Consider the following 25,471-nt stretch of genomic DNA (forward strand, 5'->3'; position numbering starts at 1 on the left):
TATTGTTATTATTATTATTTCGTATAGGTTATTTGTAAGTGACTTGCCATAGCCTCATCACTAATTTGTCGAGGTTAGGCTCGGCACTTACAGAGTACATGAAGTCGGTTGTATCTCATACTACACTTCTGCAGTTCTTGTGTAGATACCGATGTGGGTCCCAACGGCGCATAGCAAGATTGCTCGGATTCAGCTGCTTTAGGAGACTTGAGGTATAGATGCTCGGTGTCCGCAGCCCTGAAGTCCCCTTTCCATTATGTATTTACTATTATTTAGTTTCAAACAGTTGTATATTGTTTAGACTTTATTTGTAGTACTCTAGATGCTCATGTATTCGTGACTCTAGATTCTGGGATATGTTTAGAATTTGTCATTTAGTATTTTATTAGACTATTTCAAATGATTACAGTTTATTATTTTTAATGGTTTGATTCTGAATTGTTAAAACTGGTTAAGTAACTTAGCTAATGTTTGTTTGCCTAACAATTAAAATGTAAGGCGTCATCATGATCTCGAGGGTGAGATTCCGGGTTAGGCTTGATAGTTAATGGGAAATATTGTGGTGTACTCATGCTACACTTCTGTACATTTTGTGCAGATCCAAGTACTTCAGCTCGTGCCGAACGCTAGTGATTGGACTAGATATTCTAGAGACTTCAAGGTATACCTGTTTGGCGCCTGGAGGCCTCGGAATCACCCTCTACTATTGTCTTTTCTACTGTTTATTTTTACCTTAAAAAGTATTGTATTTTTTTTTTTAGATTTCTAGTATACCTCTTAGAGCTTATGACTCAGTATTAATGATATTATGAGACTTATCAGTTGATTTAATATTCTTAGTGGCTATTTCTATTAAATTCTCTTGTATGTTAGGTTTATCTAGTCTTGCCATCACGACATCCTAAGGTGAGAGTTTGGGGTCGTGACATATTACTGTATCCGTGTTGAATTGAGAAGTTGAGCATAAGTGTTATTCTAGGGTCCTCTATTATGTGTTTTTAGTTCCGGTTTCATGTTAAATTCTTGCTTTCTCTATTTCTTCTATTATTTCATTTATATTCATACAAGTTTATAGTGAGTGCCTTGTTATAGCCTCATCACTATTTCGTTGAGATTAGGCTCTACACTTATTGAGTACATGAGATCGGTTGTACTCATGCTACACTTCTGCACTTCTTATGCAGATTCTGGTGTTGGTCCCAACAACAGTTAGTGGAGGCTTACTCGGATTAGCTTTTCACGAAGACTTGAGGTATAACTGCACGACAATCGCAGCCCCTGAAGTTCCCTTCCTTATCTGGTTTTACTGCTTATTTTATTTCAAACAGTTGTATTTTCATTCAAATATTTGGTTGTAGCACTTCTAGTATGTTCATGTACTTGTGGCACCAGATTTCGAGATTTGTGCTAGTTATCGTTTGGAGTATTTATATATGTTATTAAAACTCTACAGCTTTATTTATTATTAAACTGCTTCCAAATTGGTTTTAAAATGATTAATTGTGTACTAATGTTGGCTTGCCTAGCAAGTGGACGTTAGGCGTCATCACGGTCCCGCGCGTGGGAATTTCGGGTTGTGACACGTCCGAACTCCCACCGAATGTTCTAGCTCCTGCCTAGCGTATCCGGAATCACTAACTAAGTATTGGAAATCATGTGTTTTCCTTAGCCAAATTGACTACATAGCAGATGAAAAATGAACTGTTACATGCATGCAACAGTTTCTTTGGTAGAAAACCCAAATATTAACAATCTTATCATTAGAAGATAATTATTTTTACGTAATCATCTTATGATTATTGGGTTAGAAATCACATCTGGCCGAATAGGTTTAGTTTTACTCTTTTTTAAATCCTTGATACTTTACTTCTTGTCGCTGCAGTGGGAGTTAATCATCAAATTGTTGTTTCTTAACTGCATCATTAGCCAAGGAGCAGTGTAATAGAAAATAGGGGAGAAATACCCAACAAGATCCGCTAAAATGCATGTTTACGGGTAAAACCGAGCTCATGGTGCACCTCAACTTCCGATAAGATAAATCATGCTCGAGATATAGTGGCAAGGGACGGAAATCGAGACGAAGGTCCCATCGAGCCAGAGCCCGGGGGCGCGACGCCTGCCCTCGGAATGCTGGGGTCGTAGTTCCAGAACCGGCCCCAGCCTCGAACAACTTCAAAGGACATTGTCAACAATTAAGCATAACCAGCGGAAAGCCAAAATATCCGTGACGAGCCGGATATCACGGCGGGGATCTCGGTACGTACCGATAGAGAACCAACAATCAGTTAATCAGAAGATGATTTATCTTTTATAGAGTTGTACCTAATGTAGAACTCCCCTACTATATAAAGGGGGTCTGATTACTCATAAAAATCACTGTAACTCGCACTTCAAGGTAATATATTATTATTTTCTCTGCTATTAGCTATTTTCTTATTCATGAGCGTTGATCGTGGTGAGCCCGGATTGAGGTCGATTATTTCACTGAGACTGGAACTATTTCATTCGTGTGGTTTGAATTTATTCTGTCTTTGCTTATTCATTATTTACTTCATTAATTGCTTTGTGTCAAATTAAGCCATGTATCCTTAAAACCACTTACATATTTAATTGTTATCCGATTTTGGGGGTAAACAGTTCGGCGCCCACCGTGGGGCTAAAGATAATACTGGCTATTTGATACAAACTTCTATAACACATCCTATTTTACACTTGTTCTTTGAAGTGTCTCTGATTTCAGGCCAAAATCTAAAATGTCAAACTCCCAGTCAGCCCTTCTAAACGTAGATGCCGAATCCGACCACCATGGTGAAAATGACAACATGGCACCCTGTAACGAGGTGTACCCGGCCGATCTCGGCGGAGTCCCGGCCGCAGACCCGATCGACATTAGCTCGCATATGACCATCAATATAAATTTGCCCACCGATCCTGAGAACAGCATCCACAGAGATGTCTGATCAATTGCACAAATCACGCACGGCGGCGAAGATGGTAGGATCAACTTGTGGGTGATCTTCAAAATGTTATAGGCTCAACAGGTAGTGATATCCCAACTCCAAAACCAGAGCCGCGCGCCGAGCAGGATTGAGCCCGAACCATCCCGAAAAGTCATCCACAGAAATTAACTAACCCCGGAGAGGCCAAATGAAAGAGAGTCGGGGACCAACCCCGAGATCATGAAGATACTCGAAGAACTAATGAAACGGATAGAATCGGGGGAGAAGAAAATCGAAGCGAATGACAAGAAGGTGGAAACCTACAATTCCAGGGTCGATCAAATCCCAGGAGCACCACCGATATTGAAGGGCCTTGACTCCAAGAAGTTTGTTCAAAAACCTTTTCCTCCAAATGCCTCTCCAAAGCTGATTCCTAAGAAGTTTTGCATGCCCGAGATTCCTAAGTACAACAGAACAACCGATCAAAAAACAAATAAGCAGACTCAACTTCGGTTAATCCCAAATCGTTCCTGTCGGAATAGCGAACATCTTCAAAATTGTTGAAGGGATGTTCTCGCAAGAACGGACGTGTCTGTCAATTGGGAATCACTTTTACCATAATGCCCTTCCCCCGGCCCTAAAGCTATCCTTGAAAGTAAGAAGGGGCCATAGTTGCAAAAATAGCCACCCTTTCTTCGGTCACAATTGCAAAAATAGCCCCCCTTTTTCGTTGATTTTTCTTAAAATTGAGTTATTTACAAAAGATTGTTTGCAAAAGGAGTGCATTGGTTCTGTCTCTTGAGACTAGTGTCAACCCTAACCTTAACCACCCACAGGTACAAAATGAGCACTGTCCAGAACACACCGTTCACAGTTGTAGACGAGGCTCCACTTCAGCTTCAGATTTGGTGGTATGATTTAGGAGAAGATGGTCAGAAATGGGTCACCAAGTACCTGGGAGCCCTCACAGATATTATGAAAATTAAACCACGGGACGATTTGATTGAGGCACTAGTGACTTTTTGGGACCCTGTTCACAATGTTTTTCGCTTCTCCGATTTTGAGCTAACTCCCACTTTAGAAGAGATAGCTGGATATTCCGATTTTGGCAGGGATTTGAGAAAACAGGAGCTCATATTCCCGAGGGATCTTTCTGTACACCGATTCTTCGATCTTCTGAACATCAGTAAGCAAATTAGAAAGACCAACGTAGTCGAAGGGTGTTGTTCTTTCTACTTCCTGTACTCTAGGTTCGGGCAGCCAAATGGGTTTGAAATGCATGAAAGGGGCCTTAACAACAAGCAAAACAAAGACACATGGCAGATTCATCGTCGCTTCGCCTTCATAATGGCATTTCTGGGAATTATGGTCTTCCCAAACAAGGAGCGGACAATTGATACCCGCATAGCCAGGGTTGTACAGGTCCTCACTACCAAAGAACATCACACTCTTGCCCCGATCATTCTATCAGACATTTATCGGGCGTTGACTTTGTGCAAGTCCGGGGCAAAATTCTTCGAAGGGTGCAATATTTTGTTACAAATGTGGTTGATTGAGCATCTCCGACATCACCCCAAGTTCATGAGCTATGGTCCGAACAAGGACAATTTCATTGAGAGTTACGAAGAAAGAGTAAAAGATTACAACTCTCCAGAAGGGGCGGAAGCCTGGATATCCCACCTAAAATCTTTAAATGCAAGTCAAATTGAGTGGACTTTGGGATGGCTCCCGCTAAGAGAGGTGATACACATGTCGGCCATAAAAAGTTATTTGCTGTTATTGGGTTTGAGAAGTGTCCAGCCGTATGCGCCACACAGAGTTCTAAGACAGCTAGGAAGGTACCAAGTAATACCTAAGGATGAAGATTTGAGTGTGCAAGTTATTGAGCTACACCCCGAAGCCCCACTCCCCGAAGCTTTAATCCAGCAAATTTGGAATGGTTGTCGCTACTTGAAATATGATACTCAGGTGCCAGATCCTGCGAGAGGTGAGGTAGATCCGGGTTATGCTATATGGTTTGGAAAGAGGTCTCACGTGGATGATGTGCCAGAGCCCAAAAGGCCCACAAAAAGGCCGCATGTTCAAGCCTTTGATGATAAAATCCAAGAACGGTTGGCTTGGGGTGAACGGGAAAAGGGATACAAAACAACTATTCATGTCTTAGAAGAAAGGCTAAGAAACCTCAATTTTGAGAAAGACTTGCAAGAACAAGAAGCCGAAGGGGAAAAGAAGAGTCTGATCTGCAAAAATGAAGCCCTTCGTGCTCAACTTCAACAGATGAAGAAAGCCTCTGAAGTGCCAGTGAGAAGTTGGAAAGACCAGAGAACCATTGCCAATCTGATGGAGAAAGTGCAAGATTATGATTCCCTCTTGGCAAAGACTGAAAAGTCGTTGGACAAAGCCAATGAAAAGATCGTACAACTAAATGAGAAGGCCGAATCAAGTAAGGATCGCCAAGTAACACAATTTGAAGAAAAGAGGGCTCAATTCGAGAGAGAGAGAAGGCCCATTGGGTACGTTCAGAAGCTCAGCTCCATGCACAATTGGAAGAAATGAGAAGGTACAATAGAGAATACCAGCATGCAAATTTTGATAGGGAGATGGCTCATGCGAGACTCGAGCAGGCTAGACTTCGGGCTCAGTTGGAGTCAGCCTTAGATCGTGAGGGCCACATAAGGGAGATAGCCACCACTCGCCAGCAGCAGTTACAAGATCGAGACCAAAATTTCCAGTACTTCAAAGAGCAAGTTCATAATTTGGCTGTTTACACCGCTCAAAGTTATGTGAACTGCCAAGGGATGGATTATGAGAAGTTTTTGGAGCATGCACCTACTTTTGCCCGTCATCTTGTAGCAGAGTTAGAAAGGATGTACCGTACATTAGGGGGTCAACCAGGGCAAGCCCCACCATGAGCAGATGTTCCAGTGTTTGAAAGCCAGAAGATTGTGGAGTTGAATTATAGTCGTAGTTGTTAGAACTTTTTATGTAGTAGTTATGTTTTAGTTTGAGTCATTGTTGAATCTTTAAAATTGCTGTCTTTTAGTCTTGTCAGAGTCTGGTAAGTCATTTTCAATATAATGTCCTTTCTGTTATTGTATTATTTCGTTTTGTTTAAAAAAAAAAAAAAAAAAATATTATTGTTTTCCCCTGAACTACGTAATGGTCTGATTCATGCGGCGTCATGATACGTAGGCAATCCTCATCGGATGCGATCATAACCATAATTAATCTAAAAAAAATGATAAAAAAAAACCCCCGTTAAATTCAAGATGAAAATAAACCAATAAATCAATAAGCCGGGATGAAACATAAAGCCTTCCAAGATCATTTTAGAAATGAAAATGGCATTAGGTGCATAACATATAATGTGTGATTAATGTCTGCAAAATGCCTAACTCTAACACGTTTGTTGTTTGTCATTTTCAAAGATAAAGTAAAACTGAGGTGGTTGGTTTGTGGTTTAAACTGGCAACTCACCCTTACAACACGAGATCAAAAGGAAAAAGTAGAATGGCAAACAACAGTGAGAATGAGTCAGATAATGATGATGTCCATGGACAATTGGTTGAACAAGGTTCAGGACTGGTTGGAGAAGTAAGAGTGTTGAAGCAACAATTGGCAGAGATGTACCAAGCCTGGGTGAATGGACAAGCACCGCCCTCATTACCCATAGGGCCTTCGGACAATCTTCATAATGTGTCAGTTGCCACTCAAGTGCCTATATCCATAACAAGTAACCCATTGTACCAACCTGGATTTAGTCCGAGCTTTAACCTTCCCACTATCCCCAGTACCTCCATTCCACGTCCTCCAATCGCACCCCTCAGAAATGACCCACCTACTATACCCATTGTCCATACTTTCACTGTCCCTCAACCGGCTCTTACTCAAAAGTCCAATAATGATCCACAGCTGGATGCTCATGATGCCCAACATTACTCTCCAGAACTGACTTTAAAGGTTCCAGATTCATACAAGCACACTCCTCATAACGTGTTCCCAATTGAGATCGAAAAGCCCGAAAAGAATATGGAACAAGAGGAAATGACCAGAAAAATGAAGAGCTTGGAACAAACCATGAGAAACATACAGGGTTTGGGGGGCCACAAGAGTGTTTCGTTTAACGATCTATGCATGTTTCCCCATGTTCATTTGCCACCCGGCTTCAAGACCCCCAAGTTTGACAAGTATGATGGGCATGGTGATCCCGTTGCCCATTTGAAGAGGTATTGTAACCAACTAAGGGGAGCGGGAGGCAAAGAAGAATTGCTCATGGCTTATTTTTGGGGAAAGTTTGACAGGAATTGCTTCAGAGTGGTTCATAGATCAAGACATCTCTCACTGGCACGTTTGGAATGACATGGCTCAAGATTTTGTCCAACAGTTTCAGTACAATATTGATATAGTGCCAGACCGCTCCTCTCTCGTCAACATAAAGAAGAAACCAACAGAAAGCTTCAGAGAATATGCAATCAAGTGGAGAGAGCAGGCTGCTAGGGTCAAACCACCAATGAAAGAGGCAGAAATGATTGACTATTTTCTCCAAGCTCAGGATTCAGATTACCTCTATTACATGTTGGCCGCCATCGGTAAACCTTTTACTGAGGCGATTAAGATTGGTGAAATAGTTGAGAATGGCATGAAGTCAGGCAAAATTGTGAGTCAGGCAGCCCTTAAGGCAACCACACAAGCAATACAAAGCGGGTCAGGCAATTTCGGAAATCGGAAAAAGAAGGAGGAAGGATCCATGATGGCATCTGGGTTCAGGGGAGTTCAAAGAGGAATATCTCCTTCTTACATGCAATTCCAACAAGGACTATCCAATTCTCTTCAACATTATTATCCGCCTCAAGGTCCCCGATACTCAGTTCCCCTGCAATAATACACAGTGTTTAATGCTCAGGCTTATGCTAGGCCTCCCAATCACCAACAATGGCGGGCACCGATTCCACAAGGCTCCCGTCAACTCCGACCGAATTTTCAGGCACCATATAATCCTCGTCCCCGACAAGAATATGTGAGAGAACAGGAGCCAAAGAAAGAGTTCACCCCAATTAGAGAATCGTATACATGCCTATTTCGAAAGTTGATGCAGTTGAAGTTGATTGAACCTATTATGCCGCGTTATGTGAATCCAAATTCAAAAGGTTTTGACTCAAATGCAAGATGTGAGTATCACTCTAACACCCAAGGGCATAGTACTGAAAACTGTTGGACATTAAAGAAAGCCATTGAAAATTTGATTGAAGCAAAGGCAATTGTGGTAACAAACAATGAGGATACTCCTAATATCACAAACAATCCGCTCCCAACTCATGATAATACACATTTTATTGGGATGATTTGTGATGATCGGGATTATAAGCAGTCTGGCAAGACAGAGGTGGTTTTTAGAACCATAGGGCCAGAACCAAAAGTGATAGTGAGCCCGCCGCAATTGGCACCATTGATGGTAAAAGGTGCGAATTCTAGTTTGAACTTGGCATGTTCTGAAAAAACGATTCTCTATGTTCCTGGAAGCACAAAAAAGGTTGAGGTTCAATTGGGTGGGCCAAAACTTTACATCCCCGGAGGCATTCAAAAGATCATTCCGAATAATGGTTTGAGAAATATAACAGAGCCAGTCGTGATTCGACCTGTTGCCCAACTCCTAGTGACAAACACAAAAGCTATTCCCTGGAATTATAACAAGACTGTCATGACATACAAAGGAAAAGAGATAGTTGAAGAAACAGGTGAAATAGGGGGCTTGACCCGCTCTGGAAGGTGTTATTCACCAGAGGAATTGAGAAAAGCTAAGCAAGCCAGGGAAAGTCACTTGCCAGTGAAAGAACCCGTTGCAGAAAAAGAAGCGGAGGAATTCTTTAAGAAGATGAAATTGCAAGACTACTCAATCATTGACCAACTAAGGAAAACTCCTGCTCAGATATCTTTGTTATCTCTGCTTTTGCATTCAGAAGAGCATCGTCGTGTGTTGATCAAAACTCTGAACGAGGCATATGTCTCAGAAAAGACAACGGTGAATCAGCTAGAAAAAATGGCTGAAAGATTCTTTGAAGTAAATAGAATTACTTTCAGCGATGATGATTTGCCTGAGGAAGGGTGTGGCCACAATAGAGCTTTGCATCTTATGGTCAAATGTGAAGGGCACTACGTAAAAGGAGTCATGATTGACGGAGGCTCAAGTGTAGATGTGTGTCCTCTTTCTACTCTACAACAACTGAACATCGACAATAACAGAATTCGAACCAGTAATGTCAGCATCAGAGCTTTTGATGGTTCAAAAAGAGACACTATTGGGGAAATCGAACTCACCATGACAATCGGCCCGGTTGATTTTAACATTGTCTTTCAAGTGTTAGATATGGAAACTTCCTATAATTTTCTTTTGGGAAGGCCGTGGATCCATATGGCCAGAGCTGTACCATCCACCCTACATCAAATGGTCAAATTTGAGTGTGACGGGCAAGAAATTATTGTTCATGGGGAGGACGACTCATCCGTCTATAAAGACCCGTCCATTCCATATATAGAGGCCAACGAAGGATGTGAATCCATCATATATCAAGCATTTGAGGTGATTGAGGTGGACCAAGTGGAAGAAGGAAAACCAATTCTGCATCCCCGTCTTTCAGCCACATCTATGATGGTAACTTCGCTGATGTTGAGGAACGGCTATGAACCAGGAAAAGGATTGGGATCCTCTCTGCAAGGAATTGTGAACCCCATTGCTCCATTTTCGAAGAAAAATACCTTTGGCTTGGGCTTTAAACCAACATCAACTGACATAGACAGAGCCAAGGCCCGCAAAAAGAATGGTTGGAATCTGTCCAAACCAATCCCTCACATTGCCTACTCTTTTGTCAAGCCACAATTTGAAGAAGTCCAAAATCCTTCTACTCAGGATGACATTGACGGAGTTTGCCAGGGTCTCAAGGAGATGTTCTATGAGATCAATATGGTTCAAGTTGGGGAGGGCCCTAGCCGTGCAAGTGTTCAACTGATTGGTCCAGATACCTCGCTCAGCAACTGGGAAGCAACTCCTCTTCCCATCAGGAAGGAGTCTTGGTAGCCTGTTTTGTTGTTTTTTCTGTATTTGGATTATTTTAAGGGTTGTAATCCAGATATTTTAGTTTAATTGCTTTGCTGTGATGTTAACCCTTCTATCCTTTCAAATTCAATGAAATGAAGTTCCATTTTCGTAGTAAAATTCTATCTTTTTATTTCCCTAATTTTTGTTATTTTTTTTATCATTTTCAGTTTCGATAATGCTGGCTTTAAAAATATGACATGCATGCGGAATTCATGCCCAGATCTTAAAAAGCTGTCTAATCTCGAAATAATGAATCAAGAAGTTGAGTATGACGAAGATGAGGCTTTTAGAGAAATGAAAAGGCAATTGGATCAATTTGAGAATAAGCCTAAGCCTAACTTAAATGAAACTGAGGCAATTAACCTGGGAAGCCCTGAAGAAACCAGAGAAACAAAAATAAGCATTCATACTGAACAAAAGACGAGAGATGCCATAATTCAAGTTTTGTTCGAGTACAGAGATGTATTTGCTTGGTCGTATGATGACATGCCGGGTTTGATTGCCGATCTAGTGGTCCATAAGCTTCCCACACATTCTAATTTTGCACCAATCCAGCAAAAACAAAGGAAGTTTAAGACAGACATGTGTGATAAGATTAAAGAAGAAATCACGAAGCAACTAAGTGCAAATGTGATCAGGGTCGTCCGATACACTACATGGTTAGCAAATGTTGTGCCAGTGCGAAAGAAGGATGGGAAAATCAGAGTTTGTGTTGACTATAGGGATTTAAACAAAGCAAGTCCAAAGGACAACTTTCCCTTACCCAACATTCATATCCTTGTTGATAATTGTGCTAAACATGAAATCCAATCTTTTGTGGATTGTTATGCCGGATATCACCAAATTCTGATGGATAAAGAAGATGCAGAAAAGACCGCCTTCCCAACTCCATGGGGAACTTATTGTTATAGGGTCATGCCATTCGGTTTGAAGAATGCAGGGGCAACTTACATGAGAGCCATGACTACCATATTCCATGACATGATGCATAAAGAGATTGAAGTGTACGTTGATGATGTGATCATTAAGTCGAGAACACAAGCTTACCATGTGCAAGACTTGAAAAGGTTCTTTGAAAGGCTACGAAGGTACAATCTCAAACTCAATCCAGCCAAATGTGCATTTGGAGTTCCTTCTGGGAAGCTTTTGGGTTTTATAGTTAGTCGAAGAGGCATTGAGTTAGATCCCTCTAAGATAAAGACCATTCGAGAGTTACCTCCCCCGAAGAACAAAACAGAAGTCATGAGTTTACTCGGGAGGTTGAATTACATTAGCAGGTTCATCTCACAGCTTACAACCACATGTGAGCCTATTTTTAAGTTGTTGAAAAAGAACGCCGCTATCAAGTGGACAGATGAGTGCCAAGCCCAAAGGGATCCTAACCAGATGTGCAATATCATGGCACTCACGGCCACAGAACAGAAGATTGCCGACAGTTGAGAGAGGAAGTAGCTCGATTATTCAACAACGGGCATCTTCGAGAATTCCTGAGCGACCGAGCCAAGAATCATTTCAGGAATAGGGATTCTAATAAACAGACCTAACAGGAAGAACCACAACACGTCATTAACATGATTATCGGTGGAGTCAATATTCTTCAGGGGTCGATGTTAAAGAGCACCAAAGTATCCATCACGAGGGAAAAATGGACTCGAGATTACGTACCAGAAGGAACCTAGTCTTTCAATGACGAGGACACAGAGAGGATCATCCAGCCCCACAACGATGCACTGGTAATATTTGTACTCATAAATAAATCTCGAGTTAAGCGTGTGTTAATTGATCCAGGTAGCTCGGCCAACATCATCAGATCGAGGGTCGTGGAACAGCTTGGTCTACAAGATCAATTTGTGCCTGCGATCCGAGTTCTAAACGGATTCAACATGGCATGTGAAACTACTAAGGGGGAGGTAACATTACTAGTGAACGTCGTCGGCACCATCCAAGAAGCTAAGTTCTATGTAATCGAAGGAGATATGAGGTACAACGATCTGTTCGGGAGGCCATGGATCCACAACATGAGCGAAGTACCCTCGACTCAACACCAAGTGTTGAAATTTCCAACGCCATGAGGGATTAAACAATCTACGGAGAGCAACCAGCCGCAAAGGAAATGTTCGCGGTCGAAGAGGTGACCCCTATATATGCACTCACGACGACAAAAAGTCTATATTCGGTCACCATGGAAGAATCCAAATAGCAATTACCAACGCCGGCCCCGACGCGATCGGAGAAGCAGGGGACCGATGAAGATGATGACTACGGAGTTTCCAGGTCTTTTATAGTCCCCGATGACTCCGACGCTACTAAATCAATAGTCGAGAAGCTGGAACAGGTCATATTGATTAAGCATTTGCCCGACCGAAAGGTATACCTGGGCACGGGGTTAAGGCCCTAGCTCAGGAAAAAACTCATTCAATTTCTTATCGCTAACATTGATTGTTTCGCTTGGTCCCACCTTGATATGACAGGGATCCCGTCAGAAATAACCACTCACAAGCTGATCCTTGACCTGAAGTTTCGTCCGGTCAAACATAAAAGGAGGCCTCAATCCAAAGTCAAACATGCATTCATCAAAGAAGATGTATCTAAACTCCTTAAAATAGGGTCCATTCGGGAGGTTAAATACCCGTATTAGTTAGCAAACGTAGTGGTAGTCCCCCAAAAGGGAAATAAATTAAGAATATGTGTGGACTATAAAGATTTGAATAAGGCATGCGCCAAGGACTCTTTCCCTCTGCCCAACATTGATCGCATGATCGATGCGACGGCCGGCCACAAGATCCTCAGTTTTCTCAACACCTATTCCGGGTACAACCAAATTCGGATAGACCCGGATGATCAGGAAAAAACATCCTTCATCACTAAGTACGGTACCTACTGCTATAAAGTAATGCCTTTCAGACTAAAAAAATACCGGTGCCACTTATCAACGCTTAGTAAATCGGATGTTCAAAGAACAAATAGGAAAGTCAATAGAGGTTTACATTGATGACATGTTAGTTAAGTCCATGCGAGCAGAGGACCATTTGAAACATTTGCAGGAAACCTTCAACATATTGAAGAAGTACAATATGAAGTTGAACCCAAAAATGCGCGTTCGGTGTCAGGTCCGAAAAATTCCTCTGATTCATGGTGTCTACCCGGGGGATCGAGATCAACCCTGACAAAATCAAGGCCATAGAAGACATTACCATAGTGGACAATATCAAGACCGTACAGAGGTTAACCGGACGCATAGCCGCTTTGGGTCGATTCATATCGAGATCCTCCGACAAGAGCCATCGATTCTTCTCACTATCAGAAAGAAAGAATAACTTCTCATGGACTCCGGAGTGCCAACAAGCCTTGGAGAAACTCAAGCAGTACCTCTTGAGCCCGCCTCTGCTTCACACTCCAAAAGCAGGCGAATAACTATACCCGTACTTGGCAGTATCCGAAGTAGCGGCAAGTGGAGTCCTAGTCTAGGAAGAAAAAGGTACGCAATTTCCAATCTATTATATCAACAGGACTTTAGGAGAGGCCGAAACTAGGTATCCTCACCTAGAGAAATTGGCTCTCGCTTTGCTAAGCGCCTCTAGAAAGCTAAAACCGTACTTTTAATGCCACCCTATTGTGTTGTAACTACTTACTCGTTGAGAAACATAATGCATAAGCCCGAGCTCTCGGGACAATTGGCCAAATGGGTTGTCGAGATCAGCGGGTATGATATCGGATATCGTCCCCGCACCACCATCAAGTCTCAAATTTTAGCTGACTTTGTGGCCGATTTTACATCAGCCCTTATACCCGAGGTCGAAAGAGAATTGCTGTTAAACTCGGGGACTTCATCGGGAATCTGGACCCTCTTTACGGACGGTGCCTCGAATGCAAAGGGGTTCGGACTTGGCATTGTATTAAAGCCACCAACAGGTAATATAGTTAGACAATCTATTAGGACTGTAAAATTGACTAACAACGAGGCCGAGTACGAGGCCATGATTGCAGGTCTCGAATTGGCCAAAAGCTTGGGGGCAGAAGTGATCGAAGCCAAGTGTGACTCCCTTCTTGTGGTGAACCAAGTTAATGGGATGTTTGAAGTCAGAGAGGAATGAATGCAAAGATACCTGGATAAACTCCAAGTAATGTTACATCGGTTCAAGGAGTGGACTTTATAACACGTACCTCGGGACCAAAACAGTGAGGTCGATGCTCTCGCTAACTTGGGATCATCGGTAGACAACGATGATTTCAGCTCGGGAGCGGTCGTACAACTGATGAGATTGGTAGTGGAAGAAGGTCACGCCGAGATAAGCTCAACAAGCCTAACTTGGGACTGGAGAAATAAGTATATAGAGTATCTGAAGACAGGAAAATTGCCTTCGGATCCCAAGGAATCGAGAACTCTGCGCACGAAGGCAGTCCGGTTCAGCTTGTTCGAGGACGGTACCCTATTCTGGAGAATGTTCGATGGTCTACTCGCAATATATCTAGGACCAGGAGACACCGAGTATGTTCTGAGAGAAATCCACAAAGGCACCTACGAAAATCATTTGTGTGTCGAGTCGTTAGTTTGGAAAATAGTTAGAGCCGGCTACTATTGGATCGACATGGAAAAGGACGTGAAAGAATTCGTATGAAAATGCGACGGATGTCAAAGGCATGCTCCGATGATTCACCAGCCCGAGGAGCTGCTACATTCGGTCTTGTCACCCTGGCCATTCATGAAATGGGGGATGGACATCGTCGGCCCCCTTCCATGGGCACCCGGTAAGGCTCAATTTACATTGTTTATGACTGACTATTTTTCTAAAATGGGTGGAAGCCCAGGCGTTTGAGAAAGTCAGGGAGAAAGAAGTCATCGATTTCATCTGGGACCACATAATATGCTAGTTCAGAATGTCGGCCGAGATCGTGTGGGACAATGGAAAATAGTTCATCGCCAACAAAGTAAGCAAGTTTTTTGAAGACCATAAGATCAAAAGGATCCTCTCAACACCTTATCACCCTAGTGGGAACGAGCAAGCGGAGTCCATGAACAAAACCATACTCCAAAACCTCAGGAATAGATTGACCAACGCCAAAGGAAAGTGGAAAGAAATCTTGCCCGAAGTCCTTTGGGCGTACCGTACAACCTCGAAGTCCAGTACCGGGGCCACCCCATTCTCGCTGGTTTACGGCGCCGAAGCTCTAATACCGGTCGAAGCAAGAGAGCCGAGTCTCAGGTTCTGATATGCAACCAAAGAGTCAAACAACGAGGACATGAATATGAGCCTGGAACTATTAGATGAAAGGCGCGAAGTCACCCTCATCCGGTTGGCTGCCCAAAAATAACGGATCGAGAGGTATTACAATCGAAGAACCAACCTTCGACACTTCAATGTCGGGGACCTGATATTAAGGAAGCTTATACTAAATACCCGAAACCCGAACAAAGGGAAGTTGGGGCCGAACTGGGAAGGTCCATATCAAATTATCGAGATCACCGGAAAAGGGTCCTACAAACTCGGAGCAATGAACGGTGAGCAACTACCGAACAACTGGAATATAACTCACTTGAAACGATATTATTGCTAAGGTACGGCCCCATTCATTTATTTTATTTATATTTTGAACTAACACTTACAGGTAACCGACAAGGAACGATACAATTTTTAGGCCTGAAAGTACGCGTTGCACTCTTTTTCCCTTGAACCGGTTTTGTCCCAAATGGGTTTTCCGGCAAGGTTTTTAATGAGGCAGCAGTGGATTGTGCTAACTTAGAATCAAAGACCGGTCATGAACTGGTATCAAAGATCACATCAACAGTATCCTAGGCTTCTCTATGATCAGCCTCGAACATTGGGGGGCATCACCCTCGGATAATGATGTTAACAAGGGAAGAAACTTTGCGCTCGAATATTCTAGGCTCGGTCGATAGGATCCACTGTAAGGGCCAAACGGTCGAATGAACCGTGCCCACATAGACCTCCCGAGCCCTGACACAAAGCTTGTAAATATGTGTTTTAACCTTGTATATTGCTGGCAGAAATGAAAGAAAGTTTCTACCTTGGGGATAAATATCTTGTCCCTTAAAAAAAATCTTTTTTCTTACATTTTGTCCCCTAAATACATCGAGACCAAGGACCGCCTCACTCGGGGACTATTGTCCAAAATAGGACTGAACGACCCGGGATAACAAAGCCCGGAGGCACTAAACCTATTAGGCACTGTACGAACTTTAAAGGGTACGACCATCCTTATTCGGGAACATTATCTTAGGGTAAGCCCGGGTGAATCAGGGTAACAAGTCCATTGGGCAACACCCGAACAAAAAAGGCTATGACCATCCTAGAATGGTTCGGAGACATCCTAGAACCGTAATCAAAACATAAGGCCTTTAATATTTCTAAACCGGTTCAAAAAGTCTAACCTCGGCAAATTGTAATCCAAAATATTCTAAGTACTTTGGGGATAGCTCCCGGTCATACCGAGCCCCTATGAGTTTTAAAGTGAAATAATATCGAAAACAAGGCATATTCGAACCTCCGAACAAGACCTAGTTGTAACGTGTTAAGGCATTGGATATCTTTGCAATCGTAAAAGGAAAAAAAACTTTGTATTTATTAAAGGGAAAAAGCCTTATATATATATCAAAAGATTTTTTACAAGGGCTAAACGGGCTCGATAAAAATTTTTACAAAGGCCAAATGGCCTCAACAAAAAATGAAGATAACACAAAAAAAGCAGAAAAGCAAAAACATCTGCGAGGCATCTAAGTGGCCTAGTCCTCACCGGAGCCCGCCTCATCACCGGGACCATCGAGGTCTTCTCCACCCCCGAATTTGCTGGAACCCTCAGAATATTCTTCTTCTTCGTCCTTGGGGTAAGCCAACTTCTTGGCCTCGGCCTTGAGCCTCTTAGCATTTTTGATCTCGGCCGAAAAATTAAAACCCCGAGCATGAACCTCCTCGAGGGCCTTCCTTCGGGACTGCTGCTTTTCATACTCAACAATGTCTTTCAAGTGGTCTTGGGCTGCCTTGGCATCGGCTCTATATTGGTCCACCATCTAGTCGGCATCGGCCTTAGTTATTTCAGCTACCGACTTGGCCGCTTTAAGCTCTTTCGCGAGGGCCTCCCGATCAGCAGCAACCGAGCTCAGATGAGATTGGAGCTCCACAACTTTTTGAGACTGTGCCTCAGCTTTCTCTCTCATCATTCGAATTTGAGCCTCCACCGAGGCCAATTGCGCTCGGGAAATTTCCTTTTCCGAGGCCAAGCGGTCCATTTTGCTTTTCCATTCTTTGGCCTCGACCTTTATCACGTCCATATCTGCCTGAAGCTAGTCGATCTGATCAATCTTTTGTTTGACCTGCGGGTTCAGACTGTTAGTCACCGTGTCTAACTCATCGTCACTTACTTCAAAGATTTTTACCTGCTCAACAAGGACAGCATGTTCTTTCCGGACCACGTCCAATTCGGCTAGTAGGCTCTTGGCCTCTCCTTCACATTGCTCACGGAGAAGTTTATATGTGTCTCTCTTCTCGGCAAGCTCTTTGAGCTCAGCTCGTCCCGGTACCGAAGGAAGGTTTCATGGTGAAGCACCGAGGCCTGCAAATATGTGAGAAAAATATTAGGATCCTCGAGGAACTGAAATTAAAAAATGGAAAATTTGATAACACCTTACCCGGTTCAGCATATGTTGTGCTTTATTGAACAGGATGAGGGCATCCACCTCGTCCATATGGCCCGGTCCTCTTCGGTTATCAGGCACCGAAGGTAACTAGCTACCCCTACTGGGGTAGAAAGAACCCGGGCATCCTCCGGGATAGTGATAACGATCGAACGCTTCCGGCTAGGATCTGTGCTTGGGGCTGGAAATCGATTGACCAACCTCGGGCTTGAATGCGCCTCACCGGTCTCCGAGGATGGGCTTTTACTCGGTACCTCTAAATTGCCCAAACCGGTTAAGTCCTCCAGGACGGACGAATCAACGCTATCAAAGAAGTGACGAAGGGGATCCTCCACTCCTTGGGCCCCCTCGTTCGATCTCTCCTTCGTCGTTTAGGCTTCGTCGATCATAGAGTCCATGAACGAAGGAGACCCTGTAATATCTATGACACCGGGCGGGGTGGAGCCGGCATCTCGAGGGTTCTCGGCACCCGCTGTAGCGTCGGCCTCACAAACGTGAGGGGGGGTCAACCTCCACCATTTCCTCTTCGGCCACCGCCCGTTCTTCAGGGACTGATGGCTCTCGAGCCACTAAAATATCATCCTCCTCACACTCGTCCCTGAGCCGGAGGAGTGAGTCCGAGTCATGCACTCGGGAGCTGGAGGTTTCTTTTGACTTGCGAACCAACCTCCTTCTCGATTTCTTTTTTTCCGAGCTCGGGGAGCTCGGAGCCCTCCTCCTTTTTCTCCTCCGTCCTGCACTAAAGCAGGAGACTCGGAAGGCAAGTCATCACCACCAACCGGAGGCCGAAGCTCGACATCCTTAGGCAAGCCTGTAAAAGGGATTAAAGGAAATAAGGACTTGATAATAAAAAGGAGAGGCCTCACCTAACCTGATCGAGAAAGAGATCTTACCATGCGAACAGGCCTCCCAACGACCCTTCGCGAGTTCGCGCAACGAACGCTCGGTGTAGGGCATCTGTGAAACGATACCTTTGACCCATTCTTTGGGTCGGGGGATAGCATTCGGGCCCCGAGCGACGGCTGCATCACCACGAATACCGATAAAGAAAAGAGAAGTAAAAAATAAAATCAACAATCGAAGGTAAGTTTATACTTACGTGACGTGTTCCACTTCTCGGGGAATGGCATACATTCCGCCGCAATCAAGTTTGAAGTCCTCACTCGGACAAAATGGCCTTGCTAGACTCGGTCTCGGTCCTCTTCAATACTTGAGAACGGAGCCTTGCCGGCCCGGTGCACCAACTTTATCAACCCCCCTCGGAACTTTCGGGGACTGTACAAATGGAGCAAGTGATCCACGGTGAACCGGCAGCCGTCAATTTTGCTCACGAAGAATCGGAGGAGGGTCCCGATCCTCCACATTGAAAGATGGATCTGACCGAGGCATACTTTATACCTCTTGTAGAAATCTATAATGACCGGGTCCACCGATACCAATATGATGGGATAAGTGTAAACACTCAGGTATCCCTCGACATGGGTGGTAATGGCCTCCTCGGGGTCGGGGTCGGGGACCACTATGGTTTTATCGGCCCAGTTGCAATCTTTCCGAACCGTAGGGAGGACCTCTTCGGTAATCGAACAGATATATCTCGAGAAGTCTTCGCACCGACCCTGTACGAAAGAATGTTTTTCATCTTTGAAATCATTATTTACCGAGCATCCCCCGGGAACGAACATTTTCAAGGGAGGTTCAGCCACCGGTTCGTCAACTGTTACGCTCGAAGTGGCCGCCTTGCTCAGCGGCCGGCCGCGAAGTACAAGGAGTTTCTTTCTGGGGAATGGGTTTTTAGGTCTTTGCCATTTCTTTAGAAAGTAAAAGTGGAGGGAGATCTAGAAAAGATGAAGAAAGAAAGGAAGTTAAGGAATTGGACTTGTTGGCTTAGGAAGAAGATGGGTGAAATTTTTTGCGAAGGACCTTGAATAACGGGGGTAAAAGCACTCAAGACTGTTGAAATTCTAAGGGTACGAGGGTAAAAGCTTTGATGTAAAGTAAAAATTAACAAATGAAGGGGTATTTATAGTAGTTAGAAAACTTTTCGCGTCCAAGGATAACCGACCGGCGACCGACATGCATTAAATTCCATTATGACGTGACTAACGAGACGTTTCCGGTCTTTTTGTCGTTTCTGCCGCGATGTGTCGAAGTAGGAATCGAAAGCTCATGTCGTTTCTCGTCGTTTACCCTACGAGAAACGAGGGGACTATCTGTATACGTGTAAAACCGATCTCATGGTGCACCTCGACTTCCGATAAGATAAACCAGGCTCGAGATATGGTGGCAAGGGACCAAAATCAAGCCGAAGGTCCCATCGAGCCAGAGCCCGGGGATGCAACGCCTGCCCTTGGGAATGCCGAGGTCGTAGTTCCGAAACCGGCCCCAGCCTCGAACAACTTCAAAGGACATTGTCGACAATCAAGCATAACTAGCGGAAGGCCGAAATATCCGTGACCAGCCGGATATTACGACGGGGATCTCGGCACGTACCGATAGAGAACCGACAATCAGTTAATCAGAATTTTTTTTACCTTTTATAGAGTTGTACCTAATGTAGAACTCCCCTACTATATAAAGGGGGTCTGATTACTCATAAAGATCACTGTAACTCGCACTTTGAGGCAATATATTGTTATTTTCTCTGCTATTAGCTATTTTTCTTATTCATGAGCGCTGATCGTGGTGAGCCCGGATCGAGGTCAATTATTTCACTGAGACTGAAACTATTTCACTCGTGTGGTTTGAATTTATTCTATCTTTGTTTATTCATTATTTACTTCATTAATTGCTTTGTGTCGAATTAAATCATGTATCTTTAAAATCACTTACAAATTTAATTGTTATCCGATTTAGGGGTAAACAATGCAAAAGAAGTCAGGAATGTGATGTATGTCGTATTATTTAATTACATACACCATTCATGTAGAATCGATTTCACGCCAATTACTTTAATAAACTGATGACTATACTGCAGTGTACCCTTCTTTCCTGGTACAAAATAAGCATAAAACAATTAAAATGAACTCCCTGACGTTCTTCTTTTCTATTAATTAATTCTCCTTTTCTCCTTCAACTTGCAATTGCTTATCATTGACAACAACTTAGTACGATTTTATTCAATTTCTAATTTGTTTTTTTTTGGTAGCTGATCATGCTAATCAAGTTTAGGTAATTCGAGACCAATTAGAGAGCTCCTTTTAAGCTTTTGTATTTTGCTACAACTTGTACGCAGCATAAGTATCTACTAAGGTATAACAATGACAAACGTCCAAATGATTAACTTAATGCAAAATGTCACCAGAATCATATCTTGATATCTGTTCAGTGCCGTGCCGGGTGCTGAAGCACCCATTGACCCGTGAACTATGTACGGATATATAAGAAAATATAGGATCGTCATATATTGAATTAGTAAGCACCAACAAACCAAAAAGGCTCATTGTTGTTTGGTCCAAATCTGAAGTTAGGTAGTGTGTTTTCAAGCCACACGAGTTCGATTCCCAACTGCGACAGCTTTTCGCAAAGCCTGCTAACTTCTTGATGCTGACTCTCTATCTTCTATACTATTTCTTTCATTCTTTTTAATACTTTGACCTTTTCTTTTAGATTTCTTTTGTCATTTTTCCTATTTTCTTTAGGCGTTATCTCATTCATTTTTAGGATAAATTTAGCTTCTATAATTCTATTAGACACCAAACGACCAAACCCTTCTCCGCTTCTTGGATTTTCGGCTCTCACACAAAGAAAGAAAATGCGACTTCCAGCGAAAAGAAAAAAAAAACGAAAACCTAACAGCTAGTAATAAGATTATATTTTTGTTAAAGCTAGAGACTGAAAACATTTAGTATAGGGATTTTGGATTTTTTTTCCATGTTTATCGTATATGCTTGGTACAAAGTTCATTGTAAATTATGATTAGAAGACTGTTTTGGTAGTAATAATATTAACCAGTGTTTTCTCATTAACTTTTTACACTGTCGCGTTAGATTAGTTATGCACTTATACTATGTTAGTAATTGCTAGCAAATTTATGTTAAAGGAAATGAGCACCCATGACCTTAAAATCCTGGATCCGTCACTGATTCTATATTTATGATCGTAAATATAGATGTACTTCATGTAATTCTGTGAACGATATATTTTCCCTTATTTGTTAAACGAGACGTTCATGTTTTATAAACCTACAATTTAAACCATTTCTACACTATCATAAAGTATTTAAAAAGCAAATTATAGTAACCGTCTACAGTAGACTCTAAACCTGTGATTTGAAAAAGAAAGTAAATAATCTGATATAATTAGTTAAACTATGCATATGTTAAAATTTATTATATATGTATATAATTTAAATATGGAAGTAAAAGAAGCATCCAATCAAGAAATATTACAATTTCATTTATTTCTTCTTATCTTTTAATTTCTATTCAGTTTCCTGCTTTGTTGTATTCCTTCAATAATGGATAACACCAACCAATTTGAAAACATGTATTAATTGACCGATTTAGGATATTTTTTAAAATTACAAATTGGTGTATCTGAAACCAGAGCAGAAAGTTTCATCCCCAAGTTAGGGATCAGATGTGCTTGTAGTTGGCAATTTTTAAGGGAATCTATATTTATATATTAATATAAAGCAGGGCCCTTAGAAAGTGATGCGGCATATGATGAAATGTATTTATCTATTTTCTCATAATTTTAGGGCTATGTCTTCTAATTTTCACACAAAGAACTCAATTAATAAATCTAGTAGTGTTAATAATAAAAGAAGAACAGGAGAGTATTATAGAGAGTAGAGAGAGAGAATTCTTATTGATTTTGGGATCATTTACAATGGAATAGAACCCCTCTATTTATAGAAAAAAAGTGACTTAGCCACCAAGTAACAAACCCTAAAATCTCTCTAAAATATAGATATTCACCTTAAATACAATTCTATTTATAACACTCCCCCTTGAATGTCTATTCAACAGATAATGTGCCTCGTTAAAACCTTAAATAAAATAAACCCAGTGGGAAAAAAATTCTAGAGAAGGAAAAAGAGTACACATGTTTAGAAATACGGCTTTTGGTTGCCTCGTTAAAAACCTTGCAAGGAAATTCCAGTGGGACAAAATCTTGTAAGAGAAAAAGAGTACAACGTGTATTAACTCCCCCCTTATGAGAGCATCAATTCACATCTTTAAGCCTTCGCATCCCGATCTTGTACACTAGCTTCTTGAAGGTTGACGTCGGCAGAGATTTGGTGAAAAAATCATCCATATTAACTCCAATGAATATGTTGCACCTTGTAATAATCATTCTTGATAGATATATAATGTCGTGGAATGACCTTTTCAATATCTGCATAGAGGTGAAAATTCTCGCTATCATATTATCATGCTTATTGTTATAGCAAGATACAAATGTGCACAAATTGCACTTAGGATGTACTACTTCATGACCAAAAATTCTATATGCTTTAAGCGATTTAAATCCATCAGGGATTGTCATAAGTTAAGTCATATAAGCCACATAAATGGACTTTAGATTTACATCAAATTTTCATGTCATGCTAGACATATAAGATAGATAAAGGTGATTGCGCACACCATTTACTTTATACTTTCAAGTGTTTGAACTGCATGTCCAAAACTACATGTCTTTCATATGAAACCAATTCTACTTGAATTGTTTCTCCAGACTTAAGATCCTCGTATATATATATATATATATATATATATATATATATATATATATATATATATATCGTTGTCATAGATGTAATCGACGAACATTTTATATCGGTTCCATCTACTGTTTTCATAAAGACATGACATAGAGATCTCTTCATTCATATTTCAGGTACCTGAACCTCTCCTCAGATTTTATGAAATGTTATGTCATGTGATCTTCTAGATCACTTGCCTCTTTATTATGATCATTTTGATCATTTGCCCATCTTCTCTATTAAGAATTTTATTTGAAATCGATTTGTCTATACGTTTTAAATGTACCATAGACTTATTCTAATCGGAGCATTTGCAGTGAGAATATAGTTACTTTCTTTGGGTCAGCAAATGTGTCTGGCATGCTTTGCGATATAGTACAGATGAATTATCTTTTTATGAATTTCATGTTCATATTATCTTCGATGATCTAGAGGTACAAATGATAATTCATTCCACGTAATATTTTCTCAATTGTTTATCGTGTCTCCCCCTTATGTTAGAAAAACTAACTTACTTCCTCAACTTTAGAAACTCACCTTTATGCGTTATAGTGTTAATCAAAATATACAATGCACATCAATAATAATAAGATGAAATTATTTGGTTCCTGACCCTGAACCACTTGTGAGGGGAGAATGTAATATACTTTCGTATATAACCTATATCAAATTGATATAGATAACTTTGTTCTTATAAGAAATAGTTTAGCTATTAAGTGGAGACACTCAATAAATCATTTTGCTAAATCAATTATGATGTAAACCAACTTATCTAGATAAACTGTCTTGAATAGAAAATCTGAAAATTATGCTCTGCATTAAATTTATTGAGCAAGTTATCTGGCAAACAGCATGTTGTGGGTTAATAATAATCGCACATGTAACCATCTCATAGATGCATCTTATGTGGTATACATGGCAGGTGAATGGACCCATATTCACCTTTGATATTTCCAGCATTCATGAGATTCAATCCCAATTTTAGTTGGTCTATTAATTAATCAGAACAAGCAACATAAGAGAATTCGTAAAAATCTTTCTAGTTCTTTAATATTTACCCATGTGAATTCTCTTTTATTTTTGCACATCATAGTTGAATTAACATGGTTAAACCAATTGTGTCAACCGGATAAATTATCAATATTGATAAACTTCATGTTTATACTATGAGTGTGCAATTATCAATAAACTCCAAATTTATTATGATATGAATTTTTATATCAATAAATTTCTACTTTATTGTGGTACTCTTTTATTTATGTAGTACAAATTGGAGAATAAAGCGGGTAGCTTTTCACATACATATTACCCCGCTACAAGTTGTAGTAATTATAGATATTAGATCTTTCCTTTATTTATAGTCTCAATATAACCAACCGCTTTCGTGAATACTTTAGAAACTAAATAATTTTCTTTGAGACTTATTACGACACAATACCTTATTGATAATTAATTTTATTTCTCCAAAATAGTATAATTGGCTCTTCCAGAGCTTTCAATTAATTTTGTACTATCACATGTTCATCAACATTCATATGATGAATATCTCTTTCAAGGATAAAGTTATCACTACAAGAAAATAGGCCTTTAACGAGGGGAAATCTGGTCGTTAAAAGTCCAAATCCGATCGTTATAAGTTTATAACGACCAAAAAAAATTCGGTCGTCCCCGGTCGTTAAAAGCCCCAACGTTAAAAGCTAACGACCGGATTACAATGTGGTCGTTAAAGATCCTTTAGCGACGACATAATTTCCGGTCGTTATACATCCTTTTTAACGACCGGATTTTCCCTTCGCTAAATTGTTAGCCAGTCGTTAAAAGTCTTTAATGACAACAACTAATTCAGTAATTAGAAGTGCTTTTAGCGACCGATATTCCCTTCGTTATTTGTATTAATTTTAAAAACCAAATTTACCTTTATTAATGCCCATTAATCTGTTTGAGAAACCTATAATTAAAGAGTTTCAATGGCCACATTTTTCTTTGCTAATGTAAAATTATACTAAATATAAGTACAAAAATTTAAATTAGATGTATAGAACTAATTATTTATATGCTTTCATAAACACCCAACAATACTC

General features: G+C 41.2%; 1 protein-coding gene across 1 annotated transcript; it reads left to right on the forward strand.

Annotated features, from left to right (window-relative positions):
* The first annotated feature begins 3,537 nt into the window (after nt 1-3,537).
* On the forward strand, nt 3,538-5,495 carry LOC142163921 (uncharacterized). The gene has a single exon (XM_075221075.1). It carries the CDS (start codon nt 3,783-3,785, stop codon nt 5,493-5,495), a length of 1,713 nt encoding a protein of 570 aa, XP_075077176.1. The 5' UTR covers nt 3,538-3,782.
* Nucleotides 5,496-25,471: the final 19,976 nt, after the last annotated feature.

Source organism: Nicotiana tabacum, chromosome 9, assembly GCF_000715075.1.
Source record: "Nicotiana tabacum cultivar K326 chromosome 9, ASM71507v2, whole genome shotgun sequence".
Taxonomy (NCBI): domain Eukaryota; kingdom Viridiplantae; phylum Streptophyta; class Magnoliopsida; order Solanales; family Solanaceae; genus Nicotiana; species Nicotiana tabacum.